We start from the raw sequence: 26,263 nt of genomic DNA on the forward strand, positions 1-26,263 counted from the left end.
CATCAAATGTCTTTTCCAAGGGGTGCTTTTTGGTCTCTTTTCCACAAGGGCTTAATTGCCATTTTCCTGGTGTCTGTGGCTCGTTCTTAGCACAGCTGCTTTGGTGTCAGAGCACTAGACACAAATATGTTGTTTATCAGGGAAGTGCACGTCCCAGATTTTCTCTCAAAGGTGAGAATTCATGGAAATCAGGAGCGCAGCTTTTCTGATCCCCTCTCCCCCATCATCCATCAGGTGCTGCTTGGGTGATTCCAGGTTTAGTAATTGAGATGTCAGATTCCCTGACACCTTTGGGCTGAAAGGATGATGGTGTGGAAGCGGTGACCTCAGCTGCCATCTGCCTGGGCCTAATGAAAATATACTGTGGGAATTGAGGCAGCAGCTTGTCTTCATCACCTGCTCGAGGCAGGCAGACGTCAGGACTTGCTGTGCCAGCTTCCTTTGCCACCTCTCAGCTCCTGGCCAGCCCTGCAGGCAGCTTCCCACCTGCTCCCCAGGCTCTCTCTGGCCAGCAAAATATCTGCTTTCTTCCCTCTTGCCTTTTTTTTTTTTTTTTTACCTTCCATTTTTTCAGTCCAATGCTCAAAACTCAAGAAAACCAGGATCCTCATGGTGTTCTTTTGAACCAGTGGAGCAAGCACACAGATGTGCCCAGCCCTGATGTTCAGGGGTGTGGGAGCACAGGTTGCTCCTGTTTCAGCAGCAGAGCCATCCCTGTGCCCAGGGCTGGGGTGGGAGGGCTGGATGTGCTGTGCTCTGTCATTGTGCCACCCCTGTGACTTGGGACATCACTTATCTGAGGTCAGAATGATACAGGACACACTCTGTGCTTCCTTGGTGAGCACTTGGCCAGCTGGTCACCTGGGCTAAGAGGAAAGAACAAGAATTGAACAGTACTGGGGATAGTTCAGTTCCATTTCTCCTGAAGTCCTAAAACCTTACAAAAAATGGATTCAGGTGCTCAGATAAATACACAGCTACAACAAATATACAAAACCTGGGAAGATGCCTCCTGTGACGCCTCTCAGGGGACCAGGGACCTGTCTTGTGCCTGTGGTGACCTCACAACAGCCTTGGACCCATTCAAGTATTTGGTGCTGATTTATATTTTCTAAATGCTGTTCCCTGGGGATAGTTCATCTGTGAGCACCATTGCATCTGAACAGGAAGGTGAGATAGAGGACACTAAAGAAGGGGATGGAGCATTTTATTACCCACACACAACTTATAAAATATTGAGTGTAGCCTTGCATGGCGTGCTCTGAGTGCTGTGTTCATCCATCATGGATAAACAGGCTCCCCACAATTAACAGTTTGTCACTGTCTGTCTTCAGCTCCACCTGAACATTGCCTCTGTAGTAACCAGAGCTCAATCTCAGTACCAGCATGGTTGACCTTCTTGGACATCAGGAGGAGTCTTAAGTCCTGGCCTTACTCAGGTTTGTTCATATTTAGGAAGTTTGGATGTTATTGTAAAGTACTACAACAAGAGCATTGTCCTGCATGTTAGAAACTTCTTTGAGTTGAGAGTACACTGGGTTCTACTCTAAGGTCTCCAAGCAAACTTCTTCCCTACCTGAAGCTCAGCAGATGGATGGTGGTTTTGTGGAGGGAATGTGGCAGGGTCTTTGCTTAATATTACTGCCATGATCCAGATACTTGGGGGAGTGTACCTCCATGCTGTGGGGCTTGGGAGCAACCTTTCCTTCTTTGAGAGATGCTGGATCACTGATACTCCTTTAAGAACTCCCACTTTGATGGAAGCACCACATCTGAATGCTCCTTGAACCAGGATATATTCATGGGCACTTAAAAAAAAAAAAAACAAACAAAATTTTTCTGCTTCCCTGAGAAGGGATTACTGAGTGAAGCTGGCTAGAAGAAAATCTCCTCTTGAATCAAAGACCCACCTCAGCAGGACAAAAAAGGGCTGGCCTGGCCTGGCTGTCTTGGACCTTCATTTAAGGTCATTCATTCCAGGAGACCTTGGAAGTGGCACAGACACAGATAAGTGGTTGCCAGCTCACAGGTTCACAGAGATAAGGACCAGGCCCATGGGCTGATGAACCTTGAGGAGAATGACCAAGACCTGAGTGTTGGGCAGACTCCCAGAACCTGCCCAGAACCCAAAACCCCTCAGAGGTTCTGGGCCAGGCACCTGCTGTTCTGCTGCAGCACAAAACACCTCCCGCAGCCAATCCCTGAGGATGGTGCAGGGAACACTGGATCCCTGGCCAGATTTGAGGACTGTGTATTTAGATAACTTGCATGAGTATCTGAACTACTGGTTGCTCGGCCAACACAAAGCCAGTTCCCAATTCCCAATTCCCCATGGCTGCTGGTGATCCCTTACCAGGTGGGAGATGGGGATGGGCTCTGCCAGGCTGCTGGCACCCCTGGCTCTGGCAGACAACACTCTTCTGTGGCATCATTGTGGGAAAGGCAACACACCTGCTTATATTGTGGATGTACAGAATTAGGGAGAAATCTGATTATCCTAATTACTCAGAAATGCTAAATATGTGCAGAATACCGTTTGGCTAATTAGCCTGGGAGATTGCTGGCTGTTCAGCAGGGAGCAGAGCGGGTGCTGGGAGAAGTGTGATGGGAGTTCACAGGCTGTTTTTTGCCCTTTGCTGTCTGAGCATGTGGAGAAAAGTGAGCTTGGATGCTTGGAGATGTGGTTGCCAACCTTAAAACAACTTAAAAAGCTGGGAAAGTGCTATTTTTTTTCTTCAAATGTCTGACGCTTTTTAGGATTGTGGGTCTCCAAGTTTCCCATCTCATTATTTTGAGCAGAGACATCCAGGGGAAGGCTGAATTTGCCTTCCTGCAAACAGCTGGTGAGAGCCCCCACAGAGCACCTTCTCAGAGGGTTCTACTCCTTGTCCTGCCTTGTGCTGACACAGGCACAGCCTCAAATGCTCCTGAAGCCTGAGGAGACCACGATAGTTGGTTCTTTGAATGGTGCTGCTTTGTTTGCATTTAATAGGCTCCTCTGCACCACTGAGGGGTTCTTGTGGCCCCAAATCTGGCCTGAGGGGGTCTTGTGGCCCCAAATCTGGCCTGCTTTTCCCAGAGGCACAGAGCAAGTCAGGCAGATGCTGAGCAGGATGAAGGGTGGCTCGTGCTTAGGTCCCAAGGCATTAATCCCCACATATCCAGATCCAGGGAACCAGGCTGGCTCCTCCAGCTGCATGCTGGACACAGATCCAGCAAGGAAACCCTGAGGCTGTTTGGGAGGGCTGCAGGGAGGCTGGGACAGGTGATGTGCACAGCTTGGTGTGTCCTACAGCCAGCACAGCTCTGCCATCAGCCAGGGCCAAACCCAGATCTTCTGGGTGTAATCGGTGCCCAAAATTCACATCCATCCATCTCTCCTTGTAGCTGTGCTTCCCCATGTCTGTAAATAACCCTGCCTGGCTTTTACTCCTGACCTAGCAGAGATGAATGTCCACCTCAAGCTTTTCTGGAAAGGTTCCCCCTCTTGCTTCTGCAAGCTCAGGGGTCAGTCCTGTGGTCAGTCCAACACAGCATTATCTGGGCACTTCACTGGGAGAAGCTGCAAAACATTTGGGCCTCCAGGGCTGCCACTGAGACAGTTTAAAGCTGAATTGTGTGACAGTGAGAAAGAATAGATAGGGTGATAGAAAAACTCTGCCATGGCTTCAGACAATAAAGGCTGTGTCTCCCTTGTGATGAATAATGGCTCTTTGTTTTATTCCTTAGATGACAGGGCTGTTAGAGCTGCTGAGAACTATCCCAGTGCTAAATATATGGGTGTGCAATAAAGGCTCTGCAATCCATGAACTGAGACTGAATGGATACTTGAGTGAATCATTTCGAGTACGATGAATTTCTGGAGCAGCTCACAGTGACAGGAGGTGGCAGGGCAGTGTCCTGTAGGATGCTTTCCTTCCATGAGTTGCAGCCCAGGTTTCATGGCTGCAAACTTTTTTTCCTCATGAAGCCTCTCTTGGCCATGTAAAGTTCCTCACTCCCAGTTTTGGCCACTAATCTCTAAACAAAGGGCATTTCAGATGGAGCTCCAGGGTTTGGTGCTGAGACACTGTCCAGATTTTCTGTCAGAAATCCCAGAATCCCAATCCTGGCACACTCAGGGGGATGAAACAGTAAATCCCAGGTTCAGCTACAGACCAGGGCTGAGACCTCATCAGAACCCATCAGAAATTGGGTTCTGCTACAGTGAGGAGGAAAATGCTGCATCTTCCTGCTGCAGTGTCACCAGGCTGGAAGAAGAGGCGATGCCCAGGTGTTGCTGTCGCTATCTGGAGTTACCTCTGAGTCCTGCCAGATTAAACCTCCTTGAAATTACTTAATGTAGCAGCAAGGATTTGTATTTCCATAATGGGGATTAGCACTTTTCTATTTTAGCTAATCCTTGCAGTCAGACCCACAAAGAAGAAGATCAGAGGACTTGGGGCGGGGGGGGGGAAATTCAGGAAGTTTAGAGTAGGAGCAAACCAAGGATGCCATTGGATGAGGAATCATCTCACACCTCCAAGCAGAGGTGTGGGTGAAGCATCGGTGTCACAAACCAATAGAGGACAAGTCTTTGTCCCTTTCCATGGGTGAAGGAGACACAAGAGTCTGTGGGGGCCCCATGGGTGAGCTGCTGGTTGGGACTCAGCCCTCACAGGGTCACCAAACTCTTGCCCTATGGAGACACCATCACAAAGATTTGCTGCAAGTGAACTTTGTTCTCCAGAGCTGCCAGAGTGGCATCTATTGACCAGCCTCTGTTTCCAAAAGGAGGGGAAAGTGGAGAAAGAGAAGGAAAAGGGAAATTCAGCTTTGCTGTTGAATAAATCATGAGCCATTGAGGAGCTGTGAGTCTGCAGCAGGGGAGGGGCAGGGGCAGCGCAGAAATAAGGGGACAAAAATGTCATGCGAAAAATGAAGCACAGGAGGGGCCTGGCCATTGTGTGACACTCCTGGAAACTTGGAGAGTTGGTTGGTGGGAGGCCAAAAGATGTGTACAATGAAAGAGAGACACTCGAGTGGACTGAAAATGCAAACAAATTGGGTAGCACAACGGAGGAGATAAATTATGCTCATAAAATAAACAATGGCTGAGTGACACCGGATAAACAGTTACATATAATAACACCACTGTTTGTACCAACCACCCTAATTGGGAGGCTGGGCAGCATCTGATGAAAACTCTGCGTTGCACATTTTCCCCTTCTAATGAGGAAGTTTCCCTCCCCCCTGGAAGCCTCCTCCCCCCAGTCCCATTTAGCAGCAAACTGAAAGGCCTGGTTTCATTCCACTTTCCCACAGCAAACTCATCCTGGCAGGAACTGCATTAAGGAGGACAAGTAGAAAATGATAATAAATTGAGGACTTGCTCTTATTTCACCTTGTGACAAATCTATCCAGTGGGTGACTCAGGGAGGGTGATAAGAGCATGGACTGGGCTGCTGCTTTGCTTTTGGTGCTTGGTCATGTGGAAAATAACCCCATTCTAGCCCTCACTCAAAAGGGCTTTCCTTTAAAAATAATGCTTTTTAAAAGGCACTGAATCCCTATTTACCCTGTTGGAGAGCCAGCAGCTCGCTTCCATCAAAGTGAACGTCACGGCTCTCATTTCATCACCCACTTGGGCTGAGGGGGAAAACAAAGGGCATGCAGCACCAGAAGTGAGGTGGTCAATGCTGTCAGTGCCAGTGGGAGAATTTGGTAAACCTTAGTGGGTTTTCAGCATGATTCTGTATTGCTGATGAATCCCTGATGAGAATCTTTGGTTTTGCTGAGCTCCTCTCAAGTCTAGCAGGAAACCCAGCGGTGCAGGGGACAGTGGGCATGAGAAAACCACAGTGACTTCCCCCCACAGCCACTCTCATGCTGTGAATCCCAGAAAATCCACCCTGGAGCCCTGATTCCCAGCACTCAGACTATGTTTTGCAGCAGAGCTTGTGCTCTCACCCTCCCATGACTGCCCAGAGCAGATTGCAGTTCCCAAACTGCTCCATCACCCATGAAAGAGGGAGGCACATCTTCAGCCTCAAATCGTGCCTAAACTTTTTGCCAGCTCCCTCTTTAGATATTTACTTGTTTAATCTATTTGAGCACTTTGTGTGTCTCTGTTTTCTTGCCTTTATTAGAGGAAAATGGAGCTGGGGTTCTGCTCTGCAGCCTGCACTGCTCGTGGGGAGGTGCGGCTGAGGAGGAAGCCCAGCCTTCCTCACCTCTGAGGGACCACTCTGAGGGTGCTGGGGACAGCTCAGAACTCATCTCTGATCACATAAAATTGGCTCTGCCTCCTGAAATGGCTAGGAAACTGGAATATCCCTAGTTGGCATGCCTTGAAGGAGGCAAGGAAAGCCAGGGTTTTTACCTGTAATTGCTAAGGTAACGAATCGATTGCTTAAGTAGGTCTGATTTTCTTCCAGAGAAGCAATCAGATGATGAGAATCAATTGTGATTGATTCATTTTCTATCCACTTCTTAGAGGGAAGTTCTTTGTGGGGATTGTGGTTATTGGAAAATTCCTGCAATACCCCGAAAGCCTCTGACAGTCCCTGTTTTGAACAAAATCGTTGTTTTCCTGTTTGTTCCAATTTAAAACTCTTCCTGTCAGAAGCATTTTACTGGAACCAGAAGCTGAAATGCTAAATGTTTTTCTTGTCCAAAATACTATTTTCTTCCCAGTTCTTTTTTTATTTCATGCTCTGATGACAGGCCTGGAAATTTGCTGGTACATTCATTAGGGGAGAGTTGGTCAGTATTTCTTCACTGATATCTATTTCTCAGCTGAAAAAATGGCTACATGTTTTTTCAACTATCATTTTTCATTTTGTCATTTTTTTGAACTGATATAAACACATTTTTGTGTTTTGGTTGGGTTTTTTTTTTTTTTGGGGCAAAGCACAAACATCAGTGTTACTGGTGATGATTAAAACCCAGCTGTCACATTATGGGTCACTTTATATGATGATAGTGTGGATGAAATGCAAACAAACCACTTGGCCTGTTTGCAGCCCAACTCCTCAAATACCTCCAGCTTCTCATCTGGGGGATACAGGCATGGGAACAGGGGGAGTTCACCTCTCTGTGCTGAGAATGTGACAGTGAAGGGAAAGGTGAGGTATTAGGGTTGGTACTGCCGTCATTATGGGAAGTTCCCAACTTAAAATGCCACCTCTTTTTGCCACCACGGGCAGGTAGGTGTCCAAAAAACCACAATGGCAGTGAAGATGCTGTTGGTGCTGAGGCAGAATGATTGGTGTGGAATGTTACAGAACCTTTTTTGCAAGTCTTCAGCAATCCTCTGTGTAAAATGAGGTTGTTATTCCTAATTTCACTGCATAGATGGGAAGACAGAGAGTCCCCAGCTGTGCTGGAGGGCTTTGGTGGTAGGAGCAGGAGCAGGAGCTGCTGCCCATGGCATTACAGGGGGCAAAAGGCATCAGGAGCTGCTGGTAGGTGGAAAGGGAAAGCTGCAAAATAATGGGAATTGCATCCCTTTGGCTTCATGCTGTCTCTTCCTAACACCCCCAAATTGACAGCTAGGTGCTAAGAGCACTTCTCTGTGTCATGGTGAGGTGAGAAAGCCTTGCTCTGTGAAGAAAGGCTCCATTTGTACAGTAATTGCCATGGAAGTCTCTGGGTGACTGGGCTGTGTCCCCTCCTGCTTCAGGCTGATTAGGATGAGCTTTCCTTCGAGGAGCAAAGCTGCAGCAAGAGGGTGGCAGATCCCAATTTCCTAGATTATTAATAATAACAATATCATTTTCTCTCTCTCCCCTGTTTCTCACTCACCCTTTGCTTCCCTTTTAATGAATTCTCCTCTCTTGCTGTAGACTCTGCAGTGACACCAGCCTGATTTGTAATGTAAATAGGCAGCCCAGTGTAAAGGCGACCTGCAAGAGCACCGCAGGGCTCTAATTATAATTTTCATTAAATTCCTTCTGTTTACGAATATCCAAGCAATCTGGCATTGCAGCAGAAGCAAGAGGAAATTAAAGCAAAGCTACCACTTAGCTCCAGTGTCAGGGAGCAGGGCCCAGCTGTCGAGCAGAAACTGAAGCAAGGCTCCTCCAGAGAAAGTTTTGAAGAGTTATTTCAGCTTTGGCATCTTTCCTCTGCCGAGCTTTCACCCCAGTTGCAGGGTTTGCGTGTTTTTCCTCCAGAAGATCTGGCTGGTGCAAGTGTTTTACACGTGATCCATTTGTGACCTAATTAAGGGGATCAGCTGCTGGGGCTCCCAGTGCCATGTGCAGGAAGGAGCTGGGGGAGCTGAGCTGGCCAGAGCAGGGTGGGAGCTGGGGGTGCAGGGAGGGGACAGAGCAGGGACCTGGGGCTCACAAGGGTTCCTCCAGAAGGGATCCAGCAGCACAGGCACCATTTTCCCCATGTGCTGGGAGCATCCTGAGGGCTGCTGTGACACAGACCTGTGCAGAGAGTGGGGCTTTGCTGGCTGTGCTCCATGGCCACCAAAAAGCTCTCACCCTCATCTCCTGCTGGGTGAGAAAAAAGGGCTTCAGGTGGCTTTCTGCAGGTGTTTTGCCTTTTTGTCACTCAGGCCACAGCTGACCTTTCCTGAAGAGGAGGTGCTGCAGGTGCCAGCCATGAATTAGACTGAATTAGAACATTTCTGTTCGTAAAGCCAAAAGCAGGCGGTGGTCTCAGTGTCACTTGGTCACAGTGAGTCTTTAGGCTGTGTGTGGACGGGACAGAAGGAAAACTGAGCTTGGCTTTTTGAGCCTGAAGCAAGAGTTACTGCTCCCCTGGGGAAGCTGCCAGTGGTGTATTTACAGCCACAATTCTGCTTTGGGGTAAACAGCAGTGAAATAAAATTGCAGTTTGCAGTAAGTGCCTATAAAATAGCAGAGAGAGACAGAATTTTTTTCTAAACTGGGTGAGTCCAGCTGGTGTCTCATGGGCTTTATACACACTGAGAGTTTTGGTCAGATCCCTGAATAATTTAAAGTCTTTCTAGGACACTTGAGAGTTCATGGGATCTCTGGGCTCTTTGCACTCTGCTGCTCCCACACCCAGGAGGCTCCAGAGGGCTGCTCGGAGAAGACAGGGCTGGGCAGTGCTGGCCCAAGCAGTGCTTCAGGGCAGCCTTGTGCCTTCTGTGCCAGCCCTGTCAATGGTTTCCCTTCCCTGTTAGCTAAGCAGATGATGCCTAGCATAGCAGGTCAAAAGGATATAGGTTATATTCCCTAAACACAACAAGCCCTTGGCTAATTTTCAAGTATTTTCACTTTTTTCCCTGCATCCCTTTTGTGGGAACAAGCCCAAACTTCAGATAGCCTTCATGGCTGAGCAGAGGCAGGGATCACACAATATAAAGCCCTGTTGGTAGGAAATAAATCTCTCTATTAGAAAATTAAATTCCTGCTGATCTCCAGCACTGCTCACAGCCTTTAGAGTGTTTAGATGCTAGCAGATCTCCAGAGGGAAATGGCTGCTGAGTTAATGGCACACATTTAATATATATTATTTCATGCAACAGGGAAATTTGTGCTCCTGGTGGGAGAGGTTTTCCCCAGAGCTGAAGCTGTCAGCCACACCAGGATGCTGTTCAGGGGAGCAGACAGGATGTTTGCCCAGGATTAGCAGCATGAGGTGGGATAAGATAGCAAGTTTTCCACAGGTGACGGAAAGCCAGGAGTGTGGAGCCTGAGCATCTGAGTGATAAAAATGTCAGGCACTTGTTGAAGAAACTCCCTGGGTTTATGTCAGTTGCAAATGCAGTCACATCTCTCCACCCCAGTCCCTCCTGTCTCTGTCCCAAAGCTGGAGACTCAAAGCTGAGCCATGAGACTGAGGGAGGAGAAGAACACTGGAGGGGCTTAGGGGACAACATTGTGGGCACAACAGATTAATCCAATAATGTTTGGGCAACTTATGGTGGAGTGTTGGCGTGGGTTGCAAATAAAACAAGTTTGTCATTCCTGTCAGAGTGCTTTTCTGCCTGGGTCACAAAGGCACCTGGTTATGAATTTAGCCTGATTGCTGCTCTCAGCAATCAGCAATCACAGCAGAGGCTGAGGTGATACAGGAGATACAGGGAGCAGCAGCTCCCACACCCACTGCTGCCTGCAGCCCTGGGATCCAGAAAACCAGACAGGCCAGAGGCTGTGAGGGGTGCAGAGCACAAGCCTCATCAGGCATGTGACTGACCCTGCTTTGGGAGAAGTTCAGGCAATCCAGAGCAATCATTTTCCTGAAGCATTCCTCTTAGGAAGCAGTCTTTTCTTTCTCCCAGGAGCTGGATTCTGAGCACCATTCAGAACCTCAGTTAATTCACTGTCTTGCTGACCACCCTGCTGAGAAGGTTGTGGGTGAGGAGAGGGCACCTGTGGATGTTCCATGGTCCCTTGCTAGAAAAAGTACTGCCAGCTCCTGATGTTTTGCCAGTTCCATGGCACAATCCAGCACTTGGAATGAAAAGGCTTAAGAGGTTTGCTTGGATGTGTGCCTCAGATTGTTCCAGGGAAGGTTTAGAGTGGATATGAGGAACAATTTCTTCACCAAAAGGGTTGTGAAGCAGTGGAACAGGCTGTCCAGGGCAGTGTTGGAGTCACTGCTCATGGGGGGGTTTAAAAGAGGTTCAAATGTGGCTCTTGGGGACATGGGTTAGTGGTGGGCTTGGCAGTGCTGAGGGAGCAGTTGGACTCAGTGATCTCAAAGGGCTTTTCCAGCCTAAAGGATCCCATGATTCTGTGAATTGCTGTGCCTGGCCCATGTCTTCAGCTGAGCAGAGCTGGTGCTTCTGAGATGCACTCAGGAAAGCTCAGCTCCAGACACAGCCTCCTGCACTGCTCAGTGCCAGTCTCATCCCTTCTGCTCAGCAGGATTGTGCCTTCCCTGGAATGCTAAGCAGCACTTGGGCATGTGGGACTGAGCAATGGCATATCTTTGCAGCTCAGATGTTTCTGGGAGGCTTTGGCAGCAGAAAGCTCAGGGCTCAAGGTCACAGCAGTGGCACTCCTGAGAGTGTCACTGCTCACACACAGGATGATGCTGGGAGGGGAGGGCTCAGAGCTCAGAGAGGTGCCAGGCCAGGGGGAATGAGCAGGTGAGGGCTCAGCACTGGCATGGTTAACAGCAGCATGCTCCAGGCTTCAGCAGAGAAATTGTGATGAGCACAGGGAGGGTTTTACCCCTGCCCAGGCTCTGCACAGGATGGTTCTGGGCTGGGAGAAGTCCTGGTCCTTGGATGTGGCACAAGGCAGCCTAAAAGTTGTGTTTGCTGGAGAGCTGCAGGGAGTGACCTGGTGTGGGACCATGATGGGGACTTCCCCTGCTGCCCCATGGGGCCCTTCGGCAGGGCCAGCACAGGGACCAGTTTTCCTCTGAAATATAAATATAAATATAAATATAAATATAAATATAAATATAAATATAATATAAATATAAATATATAAAAATATATAAATATAAAAATATATAAATATGAATATAAATATATAAAAATATATATAAATATGAATGACTTCAAGGTATCAGCCCTGCTGTTGGAGGCCTCTCTGCTGTCTGTGTGAACAGAAGAGGTTTCAGCAGCTTCTGGGGAGAAAACAGAGCAGAGGAGCAGAGAATGGGGCACATTGTACACAGTGGCCAGAGTGACCAAGGCTGCTGAGAGACCAAGTGACAAACAGAGACCTCCTGTGCAATTAGTCTCTTGACCTCTGTGGTGGGGAGAGGGATGCTGGGAAAGGAGCTGTGGATCACAAGGCCCCAAGGAAGGTTTCCTTGACAACACTTACTGAAGAAAAAAGAGATTTCATGAGTGCAGCGGGTGTGAGCACGGGAGAGGCTGACTTTGGGAGAGACAAGGACGTGGCACCTCACAGAACCAGCCCCTCCATTTGGGGATGGGAAATAATGGCTCACTGAGCTGCTTTTCCAGATAAACTTAATTAAACAGCTATTGCAACCATTCATATTTATTTAGAAGTGCAGCCACTGTGGTAAAAGCAGACATTGTTTAATTGTTTTTCTACTCACAGAATCTTCTCTACCTTGAATAAGCACTGGCACAGAAGGGATTTTTTTTGCTCACTTCTGGTAGTTTCAGCACACAACAGCTTGGGTTTAGGATTCTTTAGTTCTAGCTTTGTCCCAACATTTACAAAGTCAAAGGAATTATATAGAAAGCTGTGTAGAATTAAACATTATATCATAATAACACCAATATATTAATAGTGATAAACTGCAGACAGGTCTTCAGTATTGCCAAACTTAAGAACCAAAAAAAAAGAGATATTTGTGTTCAAAACCTAAATAGATATATTTTTCAAATTATACAATCTGAGACTTTTTAATTTCTTCCTGCTGTTTTGGGTAGCAGGATATAAATTTCCATCACAGGGGCCACAGCACTGAGACTTTGCCCTGAGCTCAAGCCATCACATCCCATGGCCAAAATACCTCAGGAAACCAGTGCAGGTTTTTCCTCAGGAAAAGGCCTTTTCCAGTGAAAGCTGTGATGGTGTTTGCACAGCAGACAAAGAAAGAGCATCTTAAAAAGTGAAGCCACTTGGCAGGAAATCAAACCCTGGATCAGGGCATTGGATCAGTCAGGAGCCAGAACAGCATCCCAGCAGTGCAGGGGGGACCCAAGGCTGCAGCTGAGGCTCTGCTGGGTTCAGGCTGGAGGGAAAGGACAGACAGGCGCTTAAGTGGAAATTTAGTCCCAGCTGAAGCTGGAGGAGGAGCAAGAGCTGGAGCTGCTGTGTCCTCACAGCACTGAGAGACAAGGAGTAGCAAAGGAGTTTTCAGGTTGTTTTCTTATAGGTCAAGTGGAAAATTGCTGGGTTTATGGATAAAACATTTTTTCTTCTCTTTTTTTGTTGTTTTATTGGGTTTTTTGTTTGGTTTTTTTTTTTTTTTTTTTTTTTTGCAGCAGTAGGATCAGCTTATCCTTTTTGTTCCCTTTACTGCCTGCTTGTATATTTATTTCTGACATTTCCTTTTGAAGCTTAACTTGGAAAGGTTAAAAGCAGGTTTGCTTACAGAAACAGATACAAATGGATGTGTGACTGTACCTGTTGTGGAGTTTTCTGAGCACCTGTCCTGTGTCTGAATGAGTCACATCAACGTGTCTTGAGACTGATATATTTTCTTTTGTGTCCCAATTGATTTCAGAAATGCAGTGAAAGACACAGATACAAACCAAATAAGATTAAAGGCTTTAAAAGCTTAATAAATTAAGAAGAGCAAATCTGACTGATAACATGGCTTTGATAGTAGGCTATAAAGGACAGGGAGTTAAGGAATTACAGGTACCTGACTGTTCAGCAGCCTCCCTTCCTCCTCAGCACTGTGGGGGCACAGGGGAGCAGGTTGGACTCTCCAGCTTATCAGCAGGAGAGGAGCAACAGAAGACAAAGTTGAGGAGATAGAAAAGATTTGAGGGACTGGGATTCAAACAAGCATCCCCAGACCATGCTTATCCAGCTTGGAGTGTCCTGCTGGCAGTGACACCTGCCAGTGACACTGTCCTGCCAGAGCCATTGGAAACCATTGGAAACCATTGGAAACCAATCCCAATAAGGAACTGTCCCATGTTTTGTGATGTTTTCTAGGACTTGTTTTGCTATTTTGCTGTGGGCACCCCTCCAGCTCAGGTACAGCTTTCCCCTCTGGAGCAGTTTCATGGCGTGGTGCCCCTGAGCATGTCCAGAGCTCTCTGTGCTCCCTGTGTGTGGGCTGTGGGATGGGCTCCATGAGCTGCAGAACATCCCTCTGCCTTTCAGCTCTTCCCCAGCTGTATAAATGAATGAGGGCCCAAGAGAGAGCTTTGGCTTCTGTCGTTGGCCTGGCTAACAATTGCTTCACGTGGTTATTTGCTACTCCAGTTTCACTCAGATCAGCAGAAATGGGGTTTATTTCAGGAGAGAAAATCTTGCCACAACTCTTCTGATTTTAGTGCTGAAATAAATCATTTAATTTAAAGAATGAAAGGTAAAAGTATACTATGGGTTGGAGAAGCAAAAGGAGCAGAAGGAATCCTGGTTTTAATAAGAGCAGTCATAAAGAAGAAAAATTTGTCCTCCCTGATGGAAAGGTCCTGTCAGCTTTGAGTGGGTTGAAGCCTGTGCCACAATTTGTGACATTCCTCTTTACAGCCAGTATCTCTGGAATATAATAGGTTTTCTCAATAGGACACTGTGAATCATTGTAGGAACACCACAGCGAGGATATTGCTGTGCACAAACCTGGCAGCACAGGAGAAAGATGGCATTTCCCTGCTCAGCAAGAGGCACCCAGAGAGGCTCAGTACGAGGGCACAGATAGATCAGGGCAAACCCTGACCCTGCCATGTCTGAGCAGGACTGGAGGGACCAGGAATGAAGGACACTGTGACATTCTCCACATGCCAGCCCCAAATCAAGGCCAGCTGAGCTCCAGCATCAGCCCTGTTTGCCTGCAAATCTCAGCAGCACTTTGGGGGTAAGCTGTGCACACAGACCTGCAGTGCAATGAGGGAAATGGCTGTTGATCACCTTGTTTTCAGCAAATATTTCCTCCATTATGGTAAGTTCCTGAGGGAGCAGGGGGAAGCCCAGGATAACTTCAGGCTGCATTTCCAGTGGCTGGATTGCAGCAGACTCACTCCCTGCCTGTCACTAACACAGTGTTGGAGTTTCATCCGAAGCATTTGCTTGTCACCAACGTGTTTTACAGAAAATCAGATTTTTTTTTTTTTATAGATGAGGAAACAGCTTGTGTGAGCTCATACATCCCACATCCCCTCTCCTTCCCTGAGCCAGCAGATGGGCACAGCCCATCTCTGGAGCAGCTGAGTCTTGCCTGCAGCTCCCAGGTACACAAAACCAGTTTAATAATGCTGGGAAGGTGGCACAAGAAAGTAAATGAGGATAGAAAGGAACCTGGAGACAAGGGAGGTGAGGGAGAAGGAAGTATGGTGTGAGGATAATTTTCAGGGTTATGAGGAAAAATCCAGAGACTTCTCAGGGAGCTGTGCCCAAATCTGAAGCTGTGCAGATTGGCAGATCCATCTCCAGGGTGGTCATTTATCTGTCACTTCACAGCCCAATCTCTTGCTGGTGCAAACAAACCAGGAAACATCACCAGGCTGTGGCAGGGTGAATTTATACAGCCCTAGTGACAAATACTGGTGGAGTAGAATGGAGAAGAAAACACTCCCCCAGGCATGGCTTGCCCTGATTCTGGAGTGGGGAGCTCATGGCAGCAGGCTGGGTAGGAGGATCTGTGCTCATCGTGATTTTCAGAGCCTGCAGCAGGAGGGGAGGCAGGGCAGACCTCAGTGAGCACCCATTGTGTCCCCGGGCTGGGTGAGGCTCTCCCACTCCTCCTGCAGCACACAAAGCCAATTAAAGCCTGATTGGATGAAGCAGGCACAGTCCAGGGGCCCTTTGCCAGCCAGTCAGGATCCCAAATGTCCCAGTGTTGTTAAGGTATGTGTGTTAATCCCTCCTGAAGGATTAAGTGTTTAACCTGTGGCTGGTGTGGCAAACCTGCTGTGCTGGGGGGCAGCACTCGCCCCTCAGCATCTCAGGTGCTTCAGAGGGATCAGAGGGTGTTGCTTCTAAGGGAAGATTATTTGGCAGAGAGAGATTTGGTGACTGCCTCCATTCCTTCCCCACTCTCTGTCCTTTATTTGTTGACACCACACAGCCCTGTAGAGGGAAAGCTGCCTACCCCCTCCCTGACTGATTGCCCTTAACCACAGATTCCTTTGAAATACAGATTTCTATTGAACTTTCAAAGCAGTGTTGGGAATTGCAGTACCTTCCTAGCCCAAGAGAGGTGTGAAGGCAATTTCCCCACTGAGCCAGGAAGAAGGAGGAATAATGGCCATTTAATAGATGTGGCTTCTCTCATCCTGGGGCTTGAGAGGAACCTGCAGCCACTCACATCCTTAAACGCTTTAAGCCATCACAGAAGCACTGCTGCTTAGATCCCAGCCAGGAAAAGGTGTCACAGAGCTGATTACACACAGCAGACCAGGATTACTCATGGTTAATGCCTGATTAGGAGTTAAATTAATATTGACTGTCGATAGCAAATTGTAATTATTTATTTAGCCAAAAATAAATATGAAATGTCATAATGCAATCCCAGTGGCCTACTGTGATAATTAAACATGCTTTCAAATCTTGTAGTGACAGGGAAGACACAGGTCCGTGGAGGGGCTTGCACTGTGTTAATAAAGCCAAAAAAAGAGAAGATCTCTCCATGCAAGGCTGGGCACAGCAGAAAAACCTGTATTAGCAGTTTTCCCCCCTACACTCACTATATTTCTCCTATAGATAGATCATTTAAGGGCTGTGGGCATGCAAAGGCCAGCAAGCAATTACATGTCCATTGTGCTCTTTCAGCTGCACAGAGGCTCAGGGCCAGGGTGCCAGATGTTGTCTGATACACAGATGATGGCTACAGGTAAAAAACACATATTTATGCAGATATGGTTTGAAAATCAGCCCCAGCATTCCAACACTAATGGAGTTTTATGTCTAGAACACAGTACTAGCCTTGAACCATGTTATTAGTGCTGGAGAGGAGCACAGCCTGTCCTGGAAAACTGATGTGTTGGCAGAATTTCCTTACTGGTGGCAGCATTTTCTGAGGGGCGAAGGTGGAGGAGAGAGTTTCCTCCTCTCCGTCACTTTGATGGATGTGTGCTGGAGAGCAGAGACACAGGAGGTGTCAGGAATGATGGAGTGATGCTGAAGGCTCTGACAAATGAGCTCTAGGAAGTTACACTGACATCTTTGTGGACGTATTTTATGTCCAGGATTTAAGATGTTACCATCCCTCTGCTCCCCTCTGTCCTCTGCCAGAGCCCCACAGTGCACACCACAGAGGAATGCCCCACACTGTGGGATTTTCGGGGTCTCCAGGACGAAGGAGGAATTGAGAATCTGACTTCGTGTTCTTAGAAGGATTATTATATTATATTATATTATATTATATTATATTATATTATATTATATTATATTATATTATATTATATTATATTATATTATATTATATTATAATATTTATGCTATACTAAATTATCCTAAAGAATAGAGAAAGGATACAGACAGAAGGTTAACAAGAATGATAATGAAAACTCGTGACTGCTTCCAGAGTCCTGACACAGCTGGCTGTGATTGGTCATTAAGTAAAAACAATTCACATGAAACCAATAAAACAACCACCTGTTGATAAACAATCTCCAGACCACATGCCAAAGCAGCAAAACACTGAAGAAGCAATCAGATAATTACTGTTTCCATTTTCCTCTGAGGCTTCTCAGCTTCCCAGGAGAAGAAATCCTGGCGAAGGGATTTTTCAGAAAATATGACAGTGACACCACACAGCACTGGAGCTCAGCCATCAGAGGAGCTGGGATGGGAGCAGAGGGGAAGGGGGATGTGTGAACAAGCCTTGTGTCCCGCTGACCTGGTTCAGAGGCAGCAAATTGCTTTGGGAATGGAGTCCCACCTTCAGCTGCTGCAGGGCTTTGCTCAGGGAGCGTGTGAAAACCTTGAGCATAAACACTGTGCATGCAGAGCTGTGACTCTCCTTGTCCTTCTCCCTCCCAGCTGGCTGCACTAGAGAGGCAAGTGTTCGACTTCCTGGGCTACCAGTGGGCCCCAATCCTGGCCAACTTCCTGCACATCATCATCGTCATCCTGGGGCTCTTCGGCACCATCCAGTACCGGCCCCGCTACATCGTGGTGGTGAGTGAGGGACAGCTGAGCTCCAGCACCACAGCCTGTGCCCTGGGGGTGTGCCACGAGAGGGGGGACAGAGCAGAGCCCCTGGCAGATCTGGCCCTGCATGCTGTTCTAGCAGGAGGGCCTGGCTGTGCTCAGGAATCTGCTTGTGCCAAGCTGGGGAGGTTTCAGGTCATTCTCTCCGTGCCCAAAGGCTGCCCAGCAGAGAGGGAGGGTGAGGAGCTGGACAAATGCAGCACAGAAACTCTTCCAGCCCTCCAGACACCTGCCCCTGTGTGGCTTTTCAGGCAAGAGAGCATCTGAATATGGAGCACAAACAGAGGGAGAGGAAAAGGATTTCAGTGCTGACTCAGGGCATTCCACTGCCCCCAGCTAGAGCACACATACATCAATATAAATATAAATACATATGTACACACACTAATTCCAGTGATTTCCTAATGTTTACTGCTTCTCTCTCCCCATCCCCATTCCTTCCCAGTATGCCATCTGGACTGCAGTCTGGGTCACCTGGAACATCTTCATCATCTGCTTCTACTTAGAAGTGGGAGGGCTCTCAAAGGTGAGTGCCAGGCTGTGCAGCTCAGGGGGTGCAGCTGAGTGGGGAGGAGAGGCTGGCAGCTGCCAGGGAGCAGATCCTGCCTGTGGAGGGGCTGCTTTATCAAGGATGGGCAATACTGCTGCTTGCATGGGAAACTGAGGAGCCACTGCTGATTTCTGGAGCTCTTGGTTGGTTGGTGCAGGTGGTGGCTGGAATAACCCCTGCCCTCACAGCAGATGGAGTGCATTTGCCTTCCAGAGATGAGAGCAGGACTGGCAGCAGAGCCATCCTGAGGGGAGAGGGGGTTTGAGGGCCAGTTCCCAGCAGTGACGCTGAGGAGGCTGAGGAAGGCTGGGAGATCACCAGATTGCAGCGGATCCTCTTGGGATCTGAGCCCACCTTGGCAAGAAGGTGTGTGATGGAGGGGAGGGCCCTTGTGCAGCAGCACTGAGTGTGTCCCAGGGAAGGGCTGCAGCAGGGGTTGACCTGACCCAAGGGCTTTGCTGGAACTCTACACCTGACCCTCTCTTGATATTTTTGTGCCTCCTGCTCAAGACTTGCTGCACTTCAGCAGCAGGGATAAATACCTGGTTGTTGCCACAGCAGGCAAGATATTTCCTGTTGTACCTTTGGGGAGAGGCTCCTCTGTGTGCTGAACAGAGAACATCCCTCCCCAGAGGGATCTGGCTCATCTCCTTGGGATGGCTTCCCTGCCTCCTTTCTTCCTTTTTAAGGACAGTGGTAGTTACTCATGGCTGCTGGCCAGGCTGTTGTGAGTTAATATGCAAAGCTCTTTGAAGACTAGATTAGCTAAATATTGCTGTCTGCCTAATGAGGTGTGAGTCAGGAAAAACAAAAATGGGAGGCAGGCCCTAAATAAAGCCTGGGCTGTAAGCTATGAATTATGAGTGTTGCTGTAGCACAGCAGACTCAGACTGTGGGATGCAGGTTCATTTCAGAGCACTCCACATCTGGCCCAAATTCCAGGTCATGCATTGGAGTTGCACTCATAATTGGAATTGCCCTGTGGTTTTATCAGGCCTGCAGCAAGTCAGGAGTGGCAGCCTAAATCCTTTGCAGATAAGAAAATGTGGCTTCCTAATGTCTCAATTCATCTTCATTCCCCCTCTCAATTAACTCCATAAACTTTGAGGGAGTTCTTGCCCAAAACACTGATTATTCATAGTCTGAAATCTCAGCCTGAGATGATCTCGATGTTGGCTGTGACCAACTAAAAAAAAAAAGAATTTTATGTAACTGTTTAAATGCTCCCTTCTGCAGAGAAAATGTTGGCTTGATAAACTGCTCTGGGAGCTTCTCAGAGTCAGTATTTGCTTCCAGCCAGCTGGATACTCATGTTTGCTAATCCCAACCTGCACTGAAACACGTCAGGTTGCTGTTCTGCAGTTCAAACAGCACCACAAATTCTTTTTTTTTGTGCCACAGAGGAGCTTCCCTTGGTAACCTTGCTCTGTGTTGGGGCTTATTTTAGCCAAGCCAGCACACAGAGAGGTTTTATTTAGCCTACAGGGTGACACTTGTGACTGGGGACATTTTTTATAGAGTTGGGCTGCAGTGTAAATTGTTACTGACTCAGTGGACTTTCCTCTCAGGCTGGAATGAGAAATTAGTTCATTTAATGGCAACCAGCAAAACCAAGAGAGAATTTGTGCTTGTTTGGCTGTAAAGCAGTTGACAGCCTTGCCTCTGTTCTTAATGAGCTATTCTCACTTTAAAAAGCTGTTTTGTAAGGAAAACTAATGATGCTGCTTTCCATCCTCCTCCACTTTCACTGAAGTAATTTGGGTCTTTGTAGTGGCAAAACAAATCTTTGCTCCCACAAGAGACCAAAAGATCCACCTGAAGCAGGAGCTGAGGTTTCTGTAGGACACTTCAGGACACTTTCTGTAGGACACTTCACAGGCTGGGCTCTCCTGCTGCATCTCTGGGAAGCTGATCCAAAGGCAGCAGGTGTTTTATTGATGTCAGTCGTGGGATCAGACCCCAGGAGGAGATCTGGGCTTGGCTGGGCAAGGGCAGGGCAGTGCCAGCCAGGAGTGGATGGCAGCAGGGCTGCAGGTATCTCTGTGTGCCCCCAGGGGAGGGGGCTGCCCTCCAGTCCTGGCCAGAAGGCAAAGTCAAAGCTCATCATGAGGCAGGGAAACTGCAAATATTGGGAGAAGAGCTTTGGTGGAGGGAGGCTGATGGAGCTGATCTGATAAACACAAACTCATTCTAAGCATGAACACACTGGGGAGTGCTTGGACAGGGTTGTGCACGTCCCTGAGGGGCTGAGAGCTCTGGAGGTGTTCAGGGGGCTGTTTGCTGTGTGATTGCTGGTGAGCCTGGGGGAGTGGCATTGCTGCCAGCCCTGCACTGACCCTGCTGTGCTCTGACAAGGGCAGCCTGCCAGGGCAGGCTCTGTCAGCAGCTTCTTGACAGTGGGAGAATGCAGGAAGGGCAGGGAGCTCCATGGAATGGAGTTTGTTAACTTGGTGCCTGGTAGTGACAGCCCAGTGCAGCTGAGACAGGTGATACCTCAGGTGGGGTGAGAAAGGACAGAAAGGATTCAAGTGTTTCTGATTTAACAGATTTCAGAAAAGCCCAGGGAGTTGGAAAGATGAGGAAGCAGTTATGTGCACTCATTGCAAACAGTTCTTTGTGCTCTGCTGCCTAGGTGTGGTTTCACAGTGGTGAGGGGACACAGGGTGGGAGCAGCGATGTGTGCTGTTCACAAGAACAGGGACATTGTTGTTGTTGTGCCCCCCTGGCTTGGCTGATCTAATGAACAGAAAGCAGGGACCCCACAGTCCCATGTCAGCCCATGGGTGAGTTGGCAAAGGGGTTGGGACAATCTCTCAGTTAGAAATTTCAGGTCATATCTGTAGAATGAGGGTGGTAGGTGCAGTTTGGCTGTGGCTTTCCCCTTACCAAGGAATTGTTCTCTGCTGCATCTTTCCTCTGCTTCTCACCCCCTCTTTCCTTCTGTCTTTCACATTTCTTGAAGTGCTCCTTTGTCCTCCAGGTTATTCCAGCATGTCCATTCCATGTCTCCTGGCCATGGAATTGCTGAGGATGCTGTTCTGGTCAGCCCTGCTCAGGGAGTTCTAACTAATTACTGACCAGCTACCAATCACTAGTTATACTGAGTTTTTTATTGGAAAGGAAAATACCTTTTACTGATCACTGAATCTATTCCCTACTTCTTGGAAGAGCTAAACTGACTTGATTTCTGTCTTTCTATCCTGCCAGGGTTTTTTTGTCTTGGAATCTTCTCTTAGCAGGAGTGAAAGTGTGAAATATGGCCCAGCAGAGCTTCCTTGGCTGGCCAGACACAGGTGGATCAGCACAAGTGTCAGAGGAAGCACTTCCTTTGCTGCTGGAAGGGCCTCCCCAAGCACACAGCCCATGCCAGCTTTGCTGGCAGTGCTCTGCCAGTGAGTGCTGGGGCAGCCTGGGTTTGCAGGGCGGCTTCTCAGCGCTGGCAGGAGCTGCTGATGTGCTCTGAGCAGCTCCTGGCAGCCTTGCCTTGCTGACTTGCTGTGCCCCTGCTCCTGAGCACACTTGCAGCTCCAAGTGCTGTGCCGCTGCTCCATGGTGGCGCTCACAGCCCAATTTCCAGCAATTTCCAGGTTGCTGTTCCTCCTCCTGTCCCATCTCCCTCTTTTCCCATGTCCATTTGGGTAGGTGAATTGCTGGGAGCCAGCTCTGCAGTTTCCAGGCTGGGTTTGCAATAGTATGTTAAGCTTCTCCCTGTCTACTCGAGCGTGAAACACATCCCTCCTGCAACCCCTTCAGTCTCAGTTAATTATTAAAATCCTGCTGTTAAGACATAAGAGCATATGTCTGTCCAGCTGCCATGCTGACTGACTCTTCATCATGTGCTTGAGAAATATTCAAAAGAGGTTTGAGGAACTGGTGTCCTGTATTTCAATGTATTCCTTTGTCTTTTCCCTCTGGAATTATTCTTCTTGAATGGTGGTTTCTAATTTTTTTTTTATCATTCCTTTTTATTCTCTCTTGTCTATGCACTGCTTTGATCTGAATCCACAGTCGTGGTGGTCTAAATCTCCTGTTGAAATAGAAGCAGCCCTTGTGAGTCCAACAGGGGTTATTTGTATTTCAGAGAATCTGGGTGGCATCTTGGGATGACTTTGTACCTGGTTAAAACACCAGGAGGATGGACAAATTAATGTGTATGTAAAATTGTCCCTCAACTCCTTCTAAATGCAGAACTTGGAAGTTTGGGATTTGGCTTTAAATGCTGTGGCATTGTCAACAAGCCGACTGGGAGACACTGGGAGTGTTTCTCTGTGTCTCAAGGTGATGCAGGACTGAAAGATGAGCATGATATTTCCTATTTTAATAAGAAATATTTCCATCTAAAAAGATTCAAAATAATTCTGCTGTCAAGCTCTGGTGGCTCCCAAACGAAGTTCAGTTTATTCCAGAACTGTCCTAGTGTGGTTTTGCCTGATAATTAAGGAAATTTGGGGGAGGCGGTTCAGAAGGCTGTGAACAACAAGAAATTAAACCATCTCTGATAGTGTCCCTTAGAAAATAATTTCAGAACAGCTTTCAGGAAGCTATTTTAGCCCAGGGACACAGCTGGCTCTGTGGGTGTTGGAGGTAGGTGTGAGTTTCCCGTGGGCAGGCTCTGGGAGATGGAGGTGCTGCAGTTTCAGTACTCCTGTCTCCCTCTCACCCTGGTGGCAAACGGGTGGCAGCCAGGTGCTGCAGCAGTTCAGAGTGGGCTGTGAGCTTTTGGGTGGCCTTCAAGGTGCTTGGGGGGCTCCTGGCTCGCGTTTCCCCCGGGCTGGAGGTTAAGGAGGCAGTGACAGCCCTGGCAAGGGACGAGCAGGGGCCAGGCGCACACAGATCCCTGTCCCCGCAGCAGGGCTGGCTCGCTGCTGGGGCTGATTAACATCTCCCAACCCACATTCCACTCCTGGGAGCATTGCAGTGTGTTTAGATTTCAAATGCATCGCAGGAAGCTTTTGGGAAACAGCTGTTCCCTAAACCTTCTCAAAACGGGCTCTTTTCTCCTGATTTTTCTGTGCTGCTCTATTCATGGTCTCACTTCTCTCCTACTGCATTCTCACAAACGAAGCTGGCTCACCACAGGAGACATCCTGGCGTTGTTTGTGTAGTCTCCCAGCGAGCTCTGAGCAACGGGAGGTCAATTAAGGGATTTTCTTGAGTGCTCTTTTTATTGTGCCCCATCACACAGGTATCCCCCGAGGGCAAAGGAGCAGCTCTGCTTTGCATGTTGAGACCCTCTGGTGCTGCCCTTGCTCCAGACAGGGGTTCAGGAAGGTGGCTCTGAGCACAGAGACATTCCCTGATCCCAGCGTGCAATCAGTATTCACTCTACATCTGTGGGATGGATGGCTCATGGGTTCAAAGCATTGTGGTGCTTTTAGAATCCAAATGTGCTCCGTTTTGCCAATCTGCTCTTCACTGATGTGGAACTTGATAATTTTTTTCTTCTTCTTTTTTTTTTTTTTTTTTTTTTTTTTTTTTTTTTTTTGCTCAGAGCTGGAGTGTGATTGTAGACAAAAAGCAGCGAGTGCTGGTCAGGACCTCCTGTTCCTCCACCTGCCCACCACCAGCCACACCTGCTCTGCTTTTTCAGCCTGAATTTACAAGTTCAGCAGCAAAGTTAAGGCAGAGCCAAATCTCTGCAGGCTGACAAAAGGGAGATTCTAGAAGGAAAGCAGCCTGTTTCTTGCTTTGCCAAGCACACACTGATGCCTCTGTAAGGAGCAGAGAGGACACTGAGGGCTCTGTGTGCATCAGTGAGGCAGAAGGTTTGGGAAGGCACCATCTGTGAGCTGGGAGAGGGAAGCCCTGGGGACTGAGGTTGAGAGGAGATCCTGTGGTGCCCTGGGAACAGCTTTGGTTCAGTGCTTATGGGGGGAGCCCCAGGCAAAGAAACAGGAATTCACCTGGGGGGCTTCTTGGTTGTTCTGGAGGTTTCTTTCTGTTTGTTTTGTTTTTTGAGAAAGATGTTTGCTTCTTTCCCCAGCCAAAGCAGCGAGTGCCTTGTGAGAGGGAGAAGAGCCCAGCCTGGAGGCCTGGCTTTGGCTGGGGAAAATCCATCAGCCCATAACACACGAACTTGGGGGGAAAAGAGCAAGCTTAGCTCAGGAAGGCACCAAATCACAGCTTTTCTGCAATGTGTGAGCCAGGAGGGGGCTAAACTCCCAAGTGTTCATGGAGTTTTCCCCACTGTCTTTGCTGCCCCAGTGCCACTCTCCGTGTCTGTGCCCTGCTCCATCTCCTGCCCAGCACATGCCATCTGCTGTGGTGATTATGTCAGGAGCTTGGCAGCTGTCTTCTCACTTCATTGTCCACATTTCTCAGCACGTGCTTCCTGCAGCAGATTGGAATAAGGGCTCTGCAGGCTGGTTTGGGGTGTCTGTGGTGCAAGGAGGGTCCCCACACAAGGTGCAGAGTGGGGCAGGTGGGGACTGGTCCCTGGTTCTCTGGCTGGCATTCAGGTTCCTGCCCCTTGTGACTCGAGTTTGGCCCTGGACATGCTTTTCAGTGTCTGTTTTATATCTGCAGGACTGCCTGGCTTGGCTCCTGTGTTGGCTGAGGAGACAGGCTCTGTCTCTGGAGGGTAATTTGGAGCAGGGGCTTGGATAAGCTGCTCTGAATCTGTTTTTCCTTTTGACTCCACGGGGAGCTGACACAAAGGAGCTGCCATGTGAGGTTTTCCATGTTGGGAAGTGTGAATACCCCAAGCTCTGACTGCTGCTGTTCTGGGAGCCACAGCTTTCCTCCTGGGACTGTGTAGGACCCTGGCATGAGCAGTGTGAAATAGTTCATGGATAGGTGCTAAAACTTTTAGTAATGGGTGGGTGATGTGTGGATATCCAGCATTCATCCCTCTCTGTAGAGATACAGATTCTCTGCCTTCAAATTTTTTAACCTATTCTTCAGAATAAAACTTCCAACCCCTTGCCTTGTTTTGTGGTCAAAAGGAATTGTTGATTCTGCATCAAAGTGCCCTGAGAGGCCTTCAGGGGCAGCCAGCACTTGGCACTCATCCATGAAGGGTTGCAGCTGTTCAGCCAGCCCTGAGTTTGTCTTTTACCTTCACCATGTCCTGCAGGCTCAAAATCCCAAAGCTCTTCTGAGCGTTCCTATAAATACTGAGCTTTTCTCAAGTGTGAGGAAGGTGTGGTCATTTTTAAATAAGCACCTGGCTGCACACCAAAGCCCTGCACCCCTTGTGTGGCATTTCACTCTGTAACCCCCTCAACTGGTTTAAAGTATTTACCTAGGAAAGACAAGGTAGCAAAACAAAAAGCCTCTTGAGGTAAAGTTGATAAGAAATTGCAGGGGAGGAGTTTACAAAAGCTGCAGTCAGCACTGTGAGGTCAGCTGGGATGGACAGGCTGGCAGGAGATGCAGAAGCACCAGATGTGAAGAGTGTGGAAGGAAATCAGGTAAAAATGGTACAGGATCTTGTCAGACGTGAGAAAAGCTAGGAACAGAGGAAGATCTGTTGGGTTTTGAAGCTCACTTTGGGGTTATGAAGTTCATATTTTCCAGGTGCTTGTGTTGATTCCTGTGCTGGGAAGAGCCTGGCAGGACACTGAGTGCTGCCTTGTTTACCTTTTCCTCCAGAGTTACAGGCTTCATCTCCCAAACCCAAAACTTGAGGATTCATTCTGGATGAAGAAACCACCAGCAAAATGTTTTTGGGTCTGCAGCCTCCATCCAAACTGTGCTGCTCCAGGATGGTGAAATAGATTTGTTGCAGGGCTGCCTCAGGAATGGGTCTCACCACATCAGCCTGCCTGGGACATATGTTTACATTAGATAATAGGAGGAAATTCTTCCCTGTGAGGCTGGGGAGGCCCTGGCACAGATTACCCAGAGAAGCTGTGGCTGCTCCATGCCTGGAAGTGCTCAAGGCCAGGCTGGACAGGGCTTGGAGCAACCTGGGATAGTGGAAGGCTCTTTAAGGTCCCTTCCAAACCAACCCATTCCATGATTCCATGAAGGAATATCA

At 48.2% G+C, this 26,263-nt stretch overlaps 1 protein-coding gene across 3 annotated transcripts in view; it reads left to right on the forward strand.

The window, feature by feature from the left end:
* Positions 1-26,263, forward strand: part of NKAIN4 (sodium/potassium transporting ATPase interacting 4) — a 51,032-nt gene that overhangs the window by 7,338 nt on the left and 17,431 nt on the right. For all 3 annotated transcript variants that reach the window (XR_004981457.2, XM_036395657.2, XM_036395656.2), the window contains exons 2-3: positions 17,562-17,699; positions 18,178-18,258. Coding sequence is in view for 2 of the 3 variants with exons in the window: in XM_036395657.2 (XP_036251550.1) it covers positions 17,562-17,699; positions 18,178-18,258 (219 nt within the window). In the remaining variant the exon portion in view is untranslated. The remainder of the gene's footprint in view (positions 1-17,561; positions 17,700-18,177; positions 18,259-26,263) is intronic.

This window comes from Molothrus ater, chromosome 17, assembly GCF_012460135.2.
Source record: "Molothrus ater isolate BHLD 08-10-18 breed brown headed cowbird chromosome 17, BPBGC_Mater_1.1, whole genome shotgun sequence".
In the NCBI taxonomy this organism is placed as follows: domain Eukaryota; kingdom Metazoa; phylum Chordata; class Aves; order Passeriformes; family Icteridae; genus Molothrus; species Molothrus ater.